Source organism: Pygocentrus nattereri, chromosome 12 (assembly GCF_015220715.1).
Source record: "Pygocentrus nattereri isolate fPygNat1 chromosome 12, fPygNat1.pri, whole genome shotgun sequence".
NCBI lineage: Eukaryota > Metazoa > Chordata > Actinopteri > Characiformes > Serrasalmidae > Pygocentrus > Pygocentrus nattereri.
Window position 1 is genome coordinate 33273868 of NC_051222.1, and position 13926 is coordinate 33287793.

Here is a 13926-nt window from a genome sequence, read left to right on the forward strand (position 1 = left end):
TCACCTCAATATACTGCCACCCTCTCCAGGACATCAAGGACATCAAGCACAACACAATCTTCATCAGAGAAACAACTCAAGTCTCGCTTCTAAACAACAGCATGGAAATAACTCCGGTCACATGCGTATCAACCACCAGACTGCCAACCGTGCTAGCCGGCAGCATGCTAACAAGCATGCTAAGGGTATTAGCTATCAGAATGGCAACACATGTGCCAACCACCTGGCTTCGAGCCATGCTAGGCAGCTTGCTAAGAGTGTTAGCCATCAGTGCGGCCACACACGTCCCAATCACCAGCTTGCAAACCATGCCGGTCGACAGCTAACTAATGTGCATGCTAATAGGGCTAGCCATCGGGATGCTAACCGTGTTAGCCAACGGGATGCTAACCGTGTTAGCCAATGGGATGCTAACCGTGTTAGCCAACGGGATGCTAACCGTGTTGAAAGGAGACGAGGAGCTCCTCCACAGCCCAAAACTCTGCTGATTGGGGACTCGGTAGTCAGAGATGTATGGAGCAAAAGCATTAAGGCCTTTTGCTTTCCTCGTGTTACTGTCTGTGAAGTGATACCCATGATTCCACGCATACTGCATGATCATCCAGCTATGGAACGACTGATAGTGCATGTTGGCTCTAGCGATGTTTACAAACAACAGTCGGAGACACTGAAACAAGATTTTAACTATCTATTCGATATTCTGGAGTTTTCACAGTCTGAAGTGTTCATTTCTGGACCGATACCAACTGCACGTCGGGGTAGTGGTCACTTTACCAGACTGCTGTCTCTAAACAGCTGGCTCGCTACAACCTGTGCACATCGGAAGGTAAAATTCATTGACAATTTCAACATCTTTTGGAGACGTCCTGAGCTTTTTAAACCTGATCAGCTTCACCCTAACAAGGCTGGGACTCAAATGCTAGTGGATAATCTACTGTATGGCATCACTCACATGCGGAACCTGCACCCAACCGCCAGCAGTAATGTCAGTCACAGGAGTTCACCATCTCCTGTCAGAGAATCTCTGCAACACTACAGTCTGCAGTCTTGTAGGAACTCACCTACTTCTCCTGCACACTCAGTGAATTCGCAGGTCTGACACTCTGGAGTCCATGCTCCTAGTCAGTGCTACATTCCAGTTCTTGTAAATAGCCGGTTGCATGGCTCTCAGATTCGGAATAAAAATGTAGCCAGAAGAAAACGTAGTAGTACAAGACATTGTAACAAACAAAATCTGATCCCGGTGAAATGCACAAGTAATGTAAACTTTGTTGACCAACCACATCAAGTCCTGAAAGTCTCCTTACTAAATGTCTGCTCACTCACAAACAAGTCTTTTATCATAGCTAAATTAATTGAAGATTACTGTCTGGACTTCCTTTTTCTAACAGAGACTTGGCTTGATGGTAACGGAGCAATAGTACTAAATGAAGCTTCTCCTTCCAATTTTAACTATTTTAATGTCTCTAGAGTAAATAAGAGAGGTGGTGGTGTTGCTTGTTTTTACCATAAAGCATTCTGCTGTAAGCAGATCTCACTAGGGGAACAATCTACGTTTGAATATCTAGCAGTACAACTGAACAGTACTTATCCAGTTCTATTGATTGTTATATACCATCCTCCCAGACTACATACAGACTTTCTTGAAGATTTTGCAGAAATGCTTTCTAGGATTTTAATTGATTTTGATTATGTTTTAATTACTGGGGATTTTAATATTCACATGGATATACCCACAAATCCAGTCACTTCAGAATTCATGAGGATGCTTAACTCTTTTGGTCTCACACAACATGTATCAGGTCCAACTCATAGGCACGGCCACACCTTAGATTTGATCATCTCTAAACGCATAGATGTTAATAATACTGAAATTACTGATGTTGCAATCTCTGATCATTTTGGTGTATTTTTCAATATGTCATTATCTATTAGAACACTCTGTGAAAAGCGCACAATAACCAAGCGTTATCTCAGTGCTGGCAGTGCCGTGGCCTTCACAGACATGATACAGTCCCTCCCTCCCCTCTCAGAAAATGCGAATGAGTTAGTTGAAACATTCATACACAGAGTTAGGAGCTGTATTGATGTTGTGGCACCAAAAGTAACTAAAACTATTTCTGGAAGAATTAAGATGCCCTGGAGAAACACTACATCTATTATAAAACTCAGGCAAGACTGCAGGCAGGCTGAGAGACGTTGGCGAAGGTCAAAATTGGTAGTACATTTTGATATCTATAAAACAACATTACAGACTTACAACAGTGAAGTGAAATCAGCACGGAAAAACTATTACTCTACCTTAATCGACTCAACCAGTAATAACTCAGCTGCCCTGTTCAGAAGTATAGATCGGCTAGTAAACCCCACCTCCCATGTCTTCCCTGAATCCGTTTCAGTTGAAAAATGTGATGAGTTTGCAATATTTTTTAGGGACAAGATTACTAATTTAAGGCAGAATATAGCAACAAGCACTAATAGACTACCAGCCCTGATATCAGTTAGTCATCCTAACTGTAATATGTCTTACTTCAAGGAAGTTGACATGGTAACACTATTTGACGTGATTTCATCACTTAAATCCTCTACATGTGAACTGGACCCTCTACCAACATGCTTTTTCAAGCAGGTTCTGAGCTCATTATCTAATGAAGTTCTAATGATTGTTAATCAGTCTTTGCAACTGGGAGAATTCCCTAATATTCTTAAAACTGCAGTGGTTAAACCACTACTAAAGAACAGAAATCTTGATCCCACATTTCTAAATAATTATCGACCTATATCTAACCTTCCTTTTCTTAGCAAAATCATTGAAAAAGTTGTGTCAACCCAGTTGAATGATTATGTTAAAGTAAACCAAATAAATGACACTTTTCAGTCCGGTTTCAGAGCTCTCCATAGCACTGAAACAGCACTAGTTAGGGTAGTAAATGACCTGAGATTGAATAAAGATGCAGGCAAACTCTCAGTCCTTTTTCTCCTAGATTTAAGCGCTGCTTTTGACACTGTTGATCATGAAATACTTATTGATCGACTACAGAGCTGGGTAGGCCTTAGTGGCTTAGTCTTAGACTGGTTTAGATCGTATCTAACTGGGCGCGATTACTATGTTGCATTAGGTACCTCTTCCTCCACACGTCAAAAAATAACTTGTGGCGTCCCCCAAGGATCAATTCTTGGGCCTTTACTGTTCAACCTATATATGCTTCCATTACCACATATCATTAACAAACATGGTATTAGTTATCATCAATATGCAGATGACACTCAACTTTACATTTCTTTAGAACCTAAAGCCCTAAAATCAATTAGCACACTGTTTGAGTGCATAGGTGATATACAGACATGGATGTCAGACAATTTTCTGCAATTAAATAAAGAGAAGACAGAGGTTCTTGTTATTGGCAGTGATTCACAAAAGAATGATGTTCAGACTTATTTAAATCAAATGAATCTGAAGGCCAAACAATGTGTTAAGAACTTGGGCGTCACTTTTGATAATGAGCTCAGCTTTAAATCACACATCATGACTACATGCAAGACAGCTTATTTTCACCTTAGAAACATCGCTAAGGTCCGAGATATGCTCTCTCCTGCTGATAGTGAAAAACTTGTCCATGCATTTATCACATCAAGGTTAGATTATTGCAACGCTGTTTTATCTGCTCTCCCAAAGAGCTCTATCTCTCACCTACAGCGAGTTCAGAATGCTGCTGCAAGGGTCTTGACCCGCAGAAGAAAGAGAGATCATATTACACCTGCACTCCACTCACTGCACTGGTTACCTGTCAGTTTTAGAATAGATTTTAAGGTTCTGGTGATGGTTTTTAAATGTCTTCATGGTCTTGCTCCTCTTTACCTCAGTGAAATGATGGTGAGATATGTTCCTGTCAGGTCTCTCAGGTCTTCAAACAGTAATCTACTGGTGATTCCTAAAACCCGGTTAAAGATTGGCGAGGGTGCTTTTAGCCACTACGGCCCAAAGCTTTGGAACTCTCTTCCTGAGGAGCTAAGAGGCATTACATCCCTGTACAGCTTTAAGAGTAATCTTAAAACCTTTCTGTTTAGATCTGCTTTTAGTTAAGAAACTTTTGTCTGTTCTATCTCTTTCATTTTATCTTTTTCAGTTTATTTCATTATTTTATTTTGTTTCCTTCTATCTTTATTTCTTTTAATGTGTTTTGCTTATCTTTGTTTTCTTTTTATTTATTCTGTAAAGCACTGTGAGTTGCATGTATGTATGAAAGGTGCTATACAAATAAAGATTATTATTATTATTATTACTTAAAATTGAGCTCAGGTGCATCCTGTTCCCACTGATCATCCTTCAGTTGTGTTGACAATTTGATTCGAGCCCACCTGTGGTAAATCCAGTTGAGTGGACATGATTTTGAAAGGCACACACCTGTCTACATATGGTACCATAGTTGACAGTACATGTCAGAGCACCAACCAAGCCATGAAGACAGGATTGTATTGAGGCACAGATCTGGGGAAGGGTATAGAATCATTTCTGCAGCATTGAAGGTCCCAATGAACACAGTGGCCTCCATCATCTGTAAATGGAAGAAGTTTGGAACCACCAGGAGTCTTCCTAGAGCTGGCCGCATGGCCAATCTGAGTGATCGGGGTAGAAGGGCCTTAGTCAGGGAGGTGACCAAGAACCCAAGGGTCACTCTGACAGAGCTTCAGTATTTCTCGGGTGAGAGAAGAGAACCTTCCAGAAGGACAACCATTTCTGCTGCACTCCACCAATCAGGCCTGTATGGTAGAGTGGCCAGACAGAAGCCACTCCTCAGTAAAAGGCATGAGACAGCCTGCTTGGAGTTTGCAAAAAGGCACCTGAAGGACTCTCAGACCATGAGAAACTATATTCTCTGGTCTGATGAAATAAACATTAAACTCTTTGGGCTGATTGCCAAGCGTCATGTCTGGAGGAAACCAGGCACCACCAATCACCTGGCCAATACCATCCCTACAGTGAAGCATGGTGGTGGTAGCATCATATTGTGTTTTTTTTTCAGCAGGAACTGGGAGACTAGTCAGGGTTGAGGGAAAGATAAATGCAGCAATGTACAGAGACAATCTTGAAGAAAACCTGCTCCAGAATGCTCTGGACCTCAGACTGGGGTGAAGGTTCCATCTTCCAACAGGACAACGAAACTAAGCGTGCAGTCAAGGTGACAAAGGAGTGGCTTCGGGACAACTCTGTGAATGTTCTTGAGTGGCCCAGCCAGAGCCCAGACTTGAAGCTGATTGAACATCTCTGGAGAGATCTGAAAACGGCTGTGTACCGATGCTCCCCATCAAATCTGATGGAGCTTGAGAGGTCCTGCAAAGAAGAATGAGAAAAACTGCCCAAAATTAGGTGTTCCATGCTTGTAGCATCATACTCAAAAAGACTTGAGGCTGTAATTGCTGCCAAAGGTGCTTCAACAAAGAAATAATTAATTTAATTAATTTTGGAATAAGGCTGTAACATAACAAAATGTGGAAAATGTGAAGTGCTGGATGCACTGTAGGCTGTGTCATTCAAGGGATGATTGATTTGCTATTAAGGGGCACAAAGTATGTATCAAAGAAACACCCCCACACCACCTCCACCAGCCTGGACTTCTGACCCAAGGCAGGTTGGGCCCATGGATTCGTGCTGTTAGCACCAAATTCTTGAATCTTCCATCTGTGTGCCTCAGTTCATGAGATCAGTTCGGGATTCATGAGACCAGGATACATTTTTCCAGTCTTCAACTGTCCAGTTTGATGAATTGTACTGGAGCCTCAGCTTTCTGTTTTTGACTGACAGAAATAGAACCCAACAGTCTTCTGCTGTTGTAGCCCATCCACCTCAAGGTTTGATGTGTTGCACATTCTGAGATGCTTTTCCGCTCATCACAAATGTACAGAGAGATTATCTGAGTAGACTTTCTGTCAGCTCAAACCAGTCTGGCCATTCACATTTGACCTCTCCCACCAACATGGCATTTCTCAAGAATTCAAATCTGATGTAGGCTTTTTCTTAGGACCTTTCTCAAGAGCACATTTAAGAAAAAACTTAGGAAGACACTGGCGACTGAGGACCAAAGTTCTTACAATGTTCTTATTCATACTATAATATTACAATAAGAAAATATCCTACTAAAGACAAACACATGATTATTGTAAAAGTATGTTGTATTAAATAATGTGATTTAGATAGATAGATAGATAGATAGATAGATAGATAGATAGATAGATAGATAGATAGATAGATAGATTTGATTTGTTTTGGTGAGATTTCTGAGTGTTACTTTAAATACCATTATGTGTTTTACACAGCTGAAAAGCACATAAAGCCTTTTTTTAAACTGCAAAAATCAGTTTCAAGTCTAAGAATCTGACAATACGCTTAAAAGTATGTTTTACAAAAGCAATAGATCCTTTCCCTTTTATATTCTTCTTATTCCACAGCATGTGGAAGAACACAAAGGCTGCAATTTAGCTGTGTGTCAAAACCAACCTTTTGGGTATATACTGCCCCACGAACGAAGCATACCGGTCTTCAGAAGTGACGATCCCTTCTGGTGTCTACAAGCAGGTAAAATCATATCAGTCATATCAGATCAAGTTCGCAATCACTCTTATAAACAATAGAAACCAGTTTCATCGCAGATGATCGTATAAAAGTATTTTAATATGCTTCGCAAATTCATGTTTCAAATAGTTAATAGAAAACTAGGGAAAATGGTAAAAACATCCAGAATGATGAACAGAGCTGTAGATAATTTCATAACCACTGCTGAAGCTCTACAGCATCAAGAACGGAGGAAGAATAAAGTCAGTACCTAATGGTCCGTGTATCTTCTGGTCAATCGATTCTCAAAACCAGCTTTGAAAAATGGGAAAATGGGTCAGTTCTTGTTTTTGGTTCTGTTATGATCAGTGGAAACAACAAGAAATAGCTTTGTTGATGGGACATTACAGTATTCATTTTTGTCCTCATTACTGAGCAGAGGGAATTTCATTTCTCTTTGATTCCACTCTTAAATAGTCAGAGTCCTGTGGGAGTCTCCTCCATATAGCTTCAGTGTTTTTGCTAATAGAATACCTACATAAGACATACAAACACCTACGAAAACTATGAAAATATAAGACTAGACTTATCTTTCCTGTCTTTATCGTTTTATTACTGCTTGATTTCTGAGCTTCTGCGACTGTACATGCCCTCTGTCCATTTATTTCTAGTTCAAGTGATAGAAAATTTGAAATTTGCTAGAAAATGTAAAATATGCCCCTTTATTCCATTGCTGTTTGCTTGTTATTTGATTTTAAGATTAGCTTGTGAAATTGTAAAAGGAAGCTATTTCTTGATTTTTCCACAGACAATAATAGAATCAGAAATGAGAATCGACCCATTTGCCAGTTTTCAATATTGGATTTTAAAATAAAAATCAAATGAACAGAAGGTACACGGACCCATATATCTTTTGGTCATTGGATCATTTCAAATCCAGTATTGAAAAATGAGCTGCTCTGAAGTGCCTCTAAAGCTCCTTTCCACCAAGAACCAACATGATCACAGGGCACATGGCGTGGCACAGTTTTTTGCTAATAGAACAACATATAAAATGTTATGTAGGCTTTCATAGTGCCAGATCTAGGCTGACCTTTTCAACACTCATGCTGGGTCTTTCCTGTCCTTGTAATTTCTTCGTAACTGTGACAACCTGATTTCTGAGCTCCTGTAACCATGGGTGTGTCTGTATGTTCATTTTTGTTTAATGTAGCCTCTTATGCTCCTTTGAACCTTCCAAAACGCACTTGGTCATGTTCTTCATAGCTTTCATATTCCATAAGCACCATTCAGAAGCTGGGAGTCGTGTGAGGCTGTAGCTCTTCTCTCCAGTCTAATAGACGGTGACGTCATTTTAAACCCTTATAATAAAAGAAGCTGAACTTTGTTTTTCTACTGAAAGTCGACCTGTTTTCCCCCAAATCTGGGCTCTAAACTATAAACAGACGGCGTCTCTTCAGTGATCTGCTCTGGAAACATCACTTTTAGAAAACAACACAAAGAGCATCTGAGATTTTTGGCTTTGAACAGTAAATTGTAAGCAAATAGTGATATGTGGAGATCATAAAACATGTTCTGTTCATTTGAGGGGCACTTTTACAAAAGATTAAAATTTACATTTATTTCATGCATTTACTAAATAATTTGCCTTACGATTTGGTCACGTAAATTCAGATGGACACACCAAAATATACCCTGGACAATAAGAGGTTAAATCAGTAGAATCAAATCCTTTATTCCAGTGCTGTTTGTTTGTTATTTGATTTTATGATTAGCCTATGACACTGAATACACTGAGTTATCATCTCTGACGGTACATCTACAAGGTGGACTGACAAGGTAGGAGTGTCTAATAGAGTGGCCAGTGAGTGAACACAGTGTTTAAAAACTCCAGCAGCACTGCTCTGTCTGATCTACTCATACCAGGGCAACACACATTAACACACCACCGCCACGTCAGTGTTACTGCAGTGCTGAGAATGATCCACCACCCAAACAGTACCTGCTCTGTGAGGGTTCATGTGGGTCCTGACCACTGAAGAACAGGGTAAAAGGGGGCTTTCAGAGAAAGAGATGGACTAATAGTGTAAATAATCATATTCTTGGAGGTCTCACTGTGGATGTAGTGTAGTTGTAATGTTACTCTTATGTGCATTAAATGGTAAAAGCTATCAACTGTTCCTTCCTGGTTCTTCTTCCATACTTTACACTTTAAGTCATATGTTACTGACCCCATTGTCCACTAGATTTGCCTGTGGGGTCATAACAAATAGGCCCACGTACAGCCTACATGAAAATGTTTGTTCTAATTGGCTCAGGGACGTTGTATGAGGATGCAACACAAGAATGTTGGGTAGGAATGTTCTGCTTGGAGTGAACTCATCGACTTAGCCTTCTGTTTCTGAGCAGAGTCTCGTAAAAACTTACCACAATTTCCACAATCAAAGGAAGTGAAACAGGCTTTGCGTCTGTGCCCAAAGGAAAAAGCCTGTATTTGACTGAAAAAGAGAACACAGAGTGAAGCACTATCAGCATATCTGGGTTGCTCAAACATTGAAACATGGGGGAAGACATAGGAGTCAAGGAGGCAGGATGCAAGGCCCAATCCCATTTCACCCCTCACCCCTACCACTTAGCCCTTAGTCTTCCGTTTTAGACATTCACGTCTAGGAATAGGGTGTCCCGATTTCTGTTGAGACGGAGGGGTAGGATGAAGTGTTAGGGCTACATGGCCCTCCAAACGGAGGTTTTACAGAGTCACACTCCAAACAGAGTGATATGAAGCAAAGCGGCTGAACAAGAGGCCAAAGAATCCCACAAATATAAATATTTTCTCCCTTAAAAAATGACGATAACCACTGTATTATCTTAATGTTGTTTCAATGTATTATGATCATTTTCTCCATAACAAGCATAAAAATAGCTAATAGCATGCTAATCGTCTCTGTAGCTAGCTAGCTAACTTTCCTGTTCCACCTTAAATAGTCCAGCGGTTCTGACGCCTGGAGCAACAGAATGTAACTGCTGCACCAATAAAGGGGGAACGGGAAAATTTAAACAAAAAGCTGATGAATATCTGGCTTCAGCTTCATAACACTGAAGAATTAGGGGTGGTTTATAATAAATAAGTGTCCCCCTCTTTGAAGGTGTATGATACCCGAACACAGAAACACACAAGAAACACCTGGAGCTAATGAAAGGGCAGGACTACAGACCAGAGACAGATAACCAGGGGGCAAAAACGAAAAAATAGAGAAGCACATGGCCAGATATGAGGGCAGGGCAAGGGATTTCTCAGTGCTGTGAACTCTTACTCTGATTTCTTTCAGATTTCTCAGTGCTGTGAGCTCTTACTCTGATTTCTTTCAGATTTCTCAGTGCTGTGAACACTTACTCTGATTTCTTTCAGATTTCTCAGCGCTGTGAACTCTTACTCTGATTTCTTTCAGATTTCTCAGTGCTGTGAACTCTTACTCTGATTTCTTTCAGATTTCTCAGTGCTGTGAGCTCTGACTCTGATTTCTTTCAGATTTCTCAGTGCTGTGAACTCTTACTCTGATTTCTTTCAGATTTCTCAGTGCTGTGAGCTCTTACTCTGATTTCTTTCAGATTTCTCAGCGCTGTGAGCTCTTACTCTGATTTCTTTCAGATTTCTCAGTGCTGTGAACTCTTACTCTGATTTCTTTCAGATTTCTCAGCGCTGTGAACTCTTACTCTGATTTCTTTCAGATTTCTCAGTGCTGTGAACTCTTACTCTGATTTCTTTCAGATTTCTCAGTGCTGTGAGCTCTTACTCTGATTTCTTTCAGATTTCTCAGTCCTGTGAGCTCTTATTCTGATTTCTTTCAGGTTTCTCAGCGCTGTGAACTCTTACTCTGATTTCTTTCAGATTTCTCAGTGCTGTGAACTCTTACTCTGATTTCTTTCAGATTTCTCAGTGCTGTGAACTCTTACTCTGATTTCTTTCAGATTTCTCAGTGCTGTGAACTCTTACTCTGATTTCTTTCAGATTTCTCAGTGCTGTGAACTCTTACTCTGATTTCTTTCAGATTTCTCAGTGCTGTGAGCTCTTACTCTGATTTCTTTCAGATTTCTCAGCGCTGTGAACTCTTACTCTGATTTCTTTCAGATTTCTCAGTGCTGTGAACTCTTACTCTGATTTCTTTCAGATTCCTCAGTGCTGTGAACTCTCACTCTGATTTCTTTCAGATTTCTCAGTGCTGTGAACTCTTACTCTGATTTCTTTCAGATTTCTCAGCGCTGTGAACTCTCACTCTGATTTCTTTCAGATTTCTCAGCGCTGTGAGCTCTTACTCTGATTTCTTTCAGGTTTCTCAGCGCTGTGAACTCTTACTCTGATTTCTTTCAGATTTCTCAGTGCTGTGAGCTCTTACTCTGATTTCTTTCAGATTTCTCAGTGCTGTGAGCTCTTACTCTGATTTCTTTCAGATTTCTCAGGGCTGTGAACTCTTACTCTGATTTCTTTCAGATTTCTCAGCGCTGTGAACTCTTACTCTGATTTCTTTCAGATTCCTCAGCGCTGTGAACTCTTACTCTGATTTCTTTCAGATTTCTCAGCGCTGTGAACTCTTACTCTGATTTCTTTCAGATTTCTCAGCGCTGTGAACTCTTACTCTGATTTCTTTCAGATTTCTCAGCGCTGTGAACTCTTACTCTGATTTCTTTCAGATTTCTCAGCGCTGTGAACTCTTACTCTGATTTCTTTCAGATTTCTCAGCGCTGTGAACTCTTACTCTGATTTCTTTCAGATTTCTCAGTGCTGTGAACTCTTACTCTGATTTCTTTCAGATTTCTCAGTGCTGTGAACTCTTACTCTGATTTCTTTCAGATTTCTCAGTGCTGTGAACTCTTACTCTGATTTCTTTCAGATTTCTCAGTGCTGTGAACTCTTACTCTGATTTCTTTCAGATTTCTCAGCGCTGTGAACTCTCACTCTGATTTCTTTCAGATTTCTCAGCGCTGTGAACTCTTACTCTGATTTCTTTCAGATTTCTCAGCGCTGTGAGCTCTTACTCTGATTTCTTTCAGATTTCTCAGTGCTGTGAACTCTTACTCTGATTTCTTTCAGATTTCTCAGCGCTGTGAACTCTTACTCTGATTTCTTTCAGATTTCTCAGTGCTGTGAGCTCTTACTCTGATTTCTTTCAGATTTCTCAGCGCTGTGAACTCTTACTCTGATTTCTTTCAGATTTCTCAGAGCTGTGAGCTCTTACTCTGATTTCTTTCAGATTTCTCAGCGCTGTGAGCTCTTACTCTGATTTCTTTCAGATTTCTCAGCGCTGTGAACTCTTACTCTGATTTCTTTCAGATTTCTCAGGGCTGTGAGCTCTTACTCTGATTTCTTTCAGATTTCTCAGTGCTGTGAGCTCTTACTCTGATTTCTTTCAGATTTCTCAGCGCTGTGAGCTCTTACTCTGATTTCTTTCAGATTTCTCAGTGCTGTGAGCTCTTACTCTGATTTCTTTCAGATTTCTCAGTGCTGTGAGCTCTTACTCTGATTTCTTTCAGATTTCTCAGCGCTGTGAACTCTTACTCTGATTTCTTTCAGATTTCTCAGTGCTGTGAACTCTTACTCTGATTTCTTTCAGATTTCTCAGCGCTGTGAGCTCTTACTCTGATTTCTTTCAGATTTCTCAGCGCTGTGAACTCTTACTCTGATTTCTTTCAGATTTCTCAGCGCTGTGAACTCTTACTCTGATTTCTTTCAGATTTCTCAGTGCTGTGAGCTCTTACTCTGATTTCTTTCAGATTTCTCAGCGCTGTGAACTCTTACTCTGATTTCTTTCAGATTTCTCAGAGCTGTGAGCTCTTACTCTGATTTCTTTCAGATTTCTCAGCGCTGTGAGCTCTTACTCTGATTTCTTTCAGATTTCTCAGCGCTGTGAACTCTTACTCTGATTTCTTTCAGATTTCTCAGGGCTGTGAGCTCTTACTCTGATTTCTTTCAGATTTCTCAGTGCTGTGAGCTCTTACTCTGATTTCTTTCAGATTTCTCAGCGCTGTGAGCTCTTACTCTGATTTCTTTCAGATTTCTCAGTGCTGTGAGCTCTTACTCTGATTTCTTTCAGATTTCTCAGTGCTGTGAGCTCTTACTCTGATTTCTTTCAGATTTCTCAGCGCTGTGAACTCTTACTCTGATTTCTTTCAGATTTCTCAGTGCTGTGAACTCTTACTCTGATTTCTTTCAGATTTCTCAGCGCTGTGAACTCTTACTCTGATTTCTTTCAGATTTCTCAGTGCTGTGAACTCTTACTCTGATTTCTTTCAGATTTCTCAGTGCTGTGAACTCTTACTCTGATTTCTTTCAGATTTCTCAGCGCTGTGAACTCTTACTCTGATTTATTTCAGATTTCTCAGGGCTGTGAACTCTTACTCTGATTTCTTTCAGATTTCTCAGTGCTGTGAGCTCTTACTCTGATTTCTTTCAGATTTCTCAGTGCTGTGAACTCTTACTCTGATTTCTTTCAGATTTCTCAGTGCTGTGAACTCTTACTCTGATTTCTTTCAGATTTCTCAGTGCTGTGAACTCTTACTCTGATTTCTTTCAGATTTCTCAGGGCTGTGAGCTCTTACTCTGATTTCTTTCAGATTTCTCAGTGCTGTGAGCTCTTACTCTGATTTCTTTCAGATTTCTCAGTGCTGTGAACTCTTACTCTGATTTCTTTCAGATTTCTCAGTGCTGTGAACTCTTACTCTGATTTCTTTCAGATATCTCAGTGCTGTGAACTCTTACTCTGATTTCTTTCAGATTTCTCAGTGCTGTGAGCTCTTACTCTGATTTCTTTCAGATTTCTCAGTGCTGTGAGCTCTTACTCTGATTTCTTTCAGATTTCTCAGAGCTGTGAGCTCTTACTCTGATTTCTTTCAGATTTCTCAGTGCTGTGAACTCTTACTCTGACTTCTTTCAGATTTCTCAGCGCTGTGAGCTCTTACTCTGATTTCTTTCAGATTTCTCAGTGCTGTGAGCTCTTACTCTGATTTCTTTCAGATTTCTCAGCGCTGTGAACACTTACTCTGATTTCTTTCAGATTTCTCAGTGCTGTGAACTCTTACTCTGATTTCTTTCAGATTTCTCAGTGCTGTGAACTCTTACTCTGATTTCTTTCAGATATCTCAGTGCTGTGAACTCTTACTCTGATTTCTTTCAGATTTCTCAGTGCTGTGAGCTCTTACTCTGATTTCTTTCAGATTTCTCAGTGCTGTGAACTCTTACTCTGATTTCTTTCAGATTTCTCAGTGCTGTGAACTCTTACTGATTTCTTTCAGATTTCTCAGTGCTGTGAACTCTTACTTTGATTTCTTTCAGATTTCTCAGTGCTGTGAACTCTTACTCTGATTTCTTTCAGATTTCTCAG

The 13926-nt window shown here is 40.2% G+C and overlaps 1 protein-coding gene across 2 annotated transcripts in view; it reads right to left on the reverse strand.

Annotated features, from left to right (window-relative positions):
• LOC108442222 (complement C3-like) overlaps nt 1-13926 on the reverse strand; it is a 66310-nt gene that overhangs the window by 47127 nt on the left and 5257 nt on the right. The window contains exons 4-5 of one of the 2 annotated variants that reach the window (XM_017722163.2): nt 8978-9048; nt 6497-6564 (exon numbers count right to left, since the gene is read on the reverse strand). In XM_017722163.2, coding sequence (XP_017577652.1) covers nt 6497-6564; nt 8978-9048 — 139 coding nt within the window. Of the gene's footprint in view, nt 1-4; nt 84-6496; nt 6565-8977; nt 9049-13926 lie in introns of those variants that run through there. The other variant, XM_037543759.1, reaches the window with a different exon arrangement.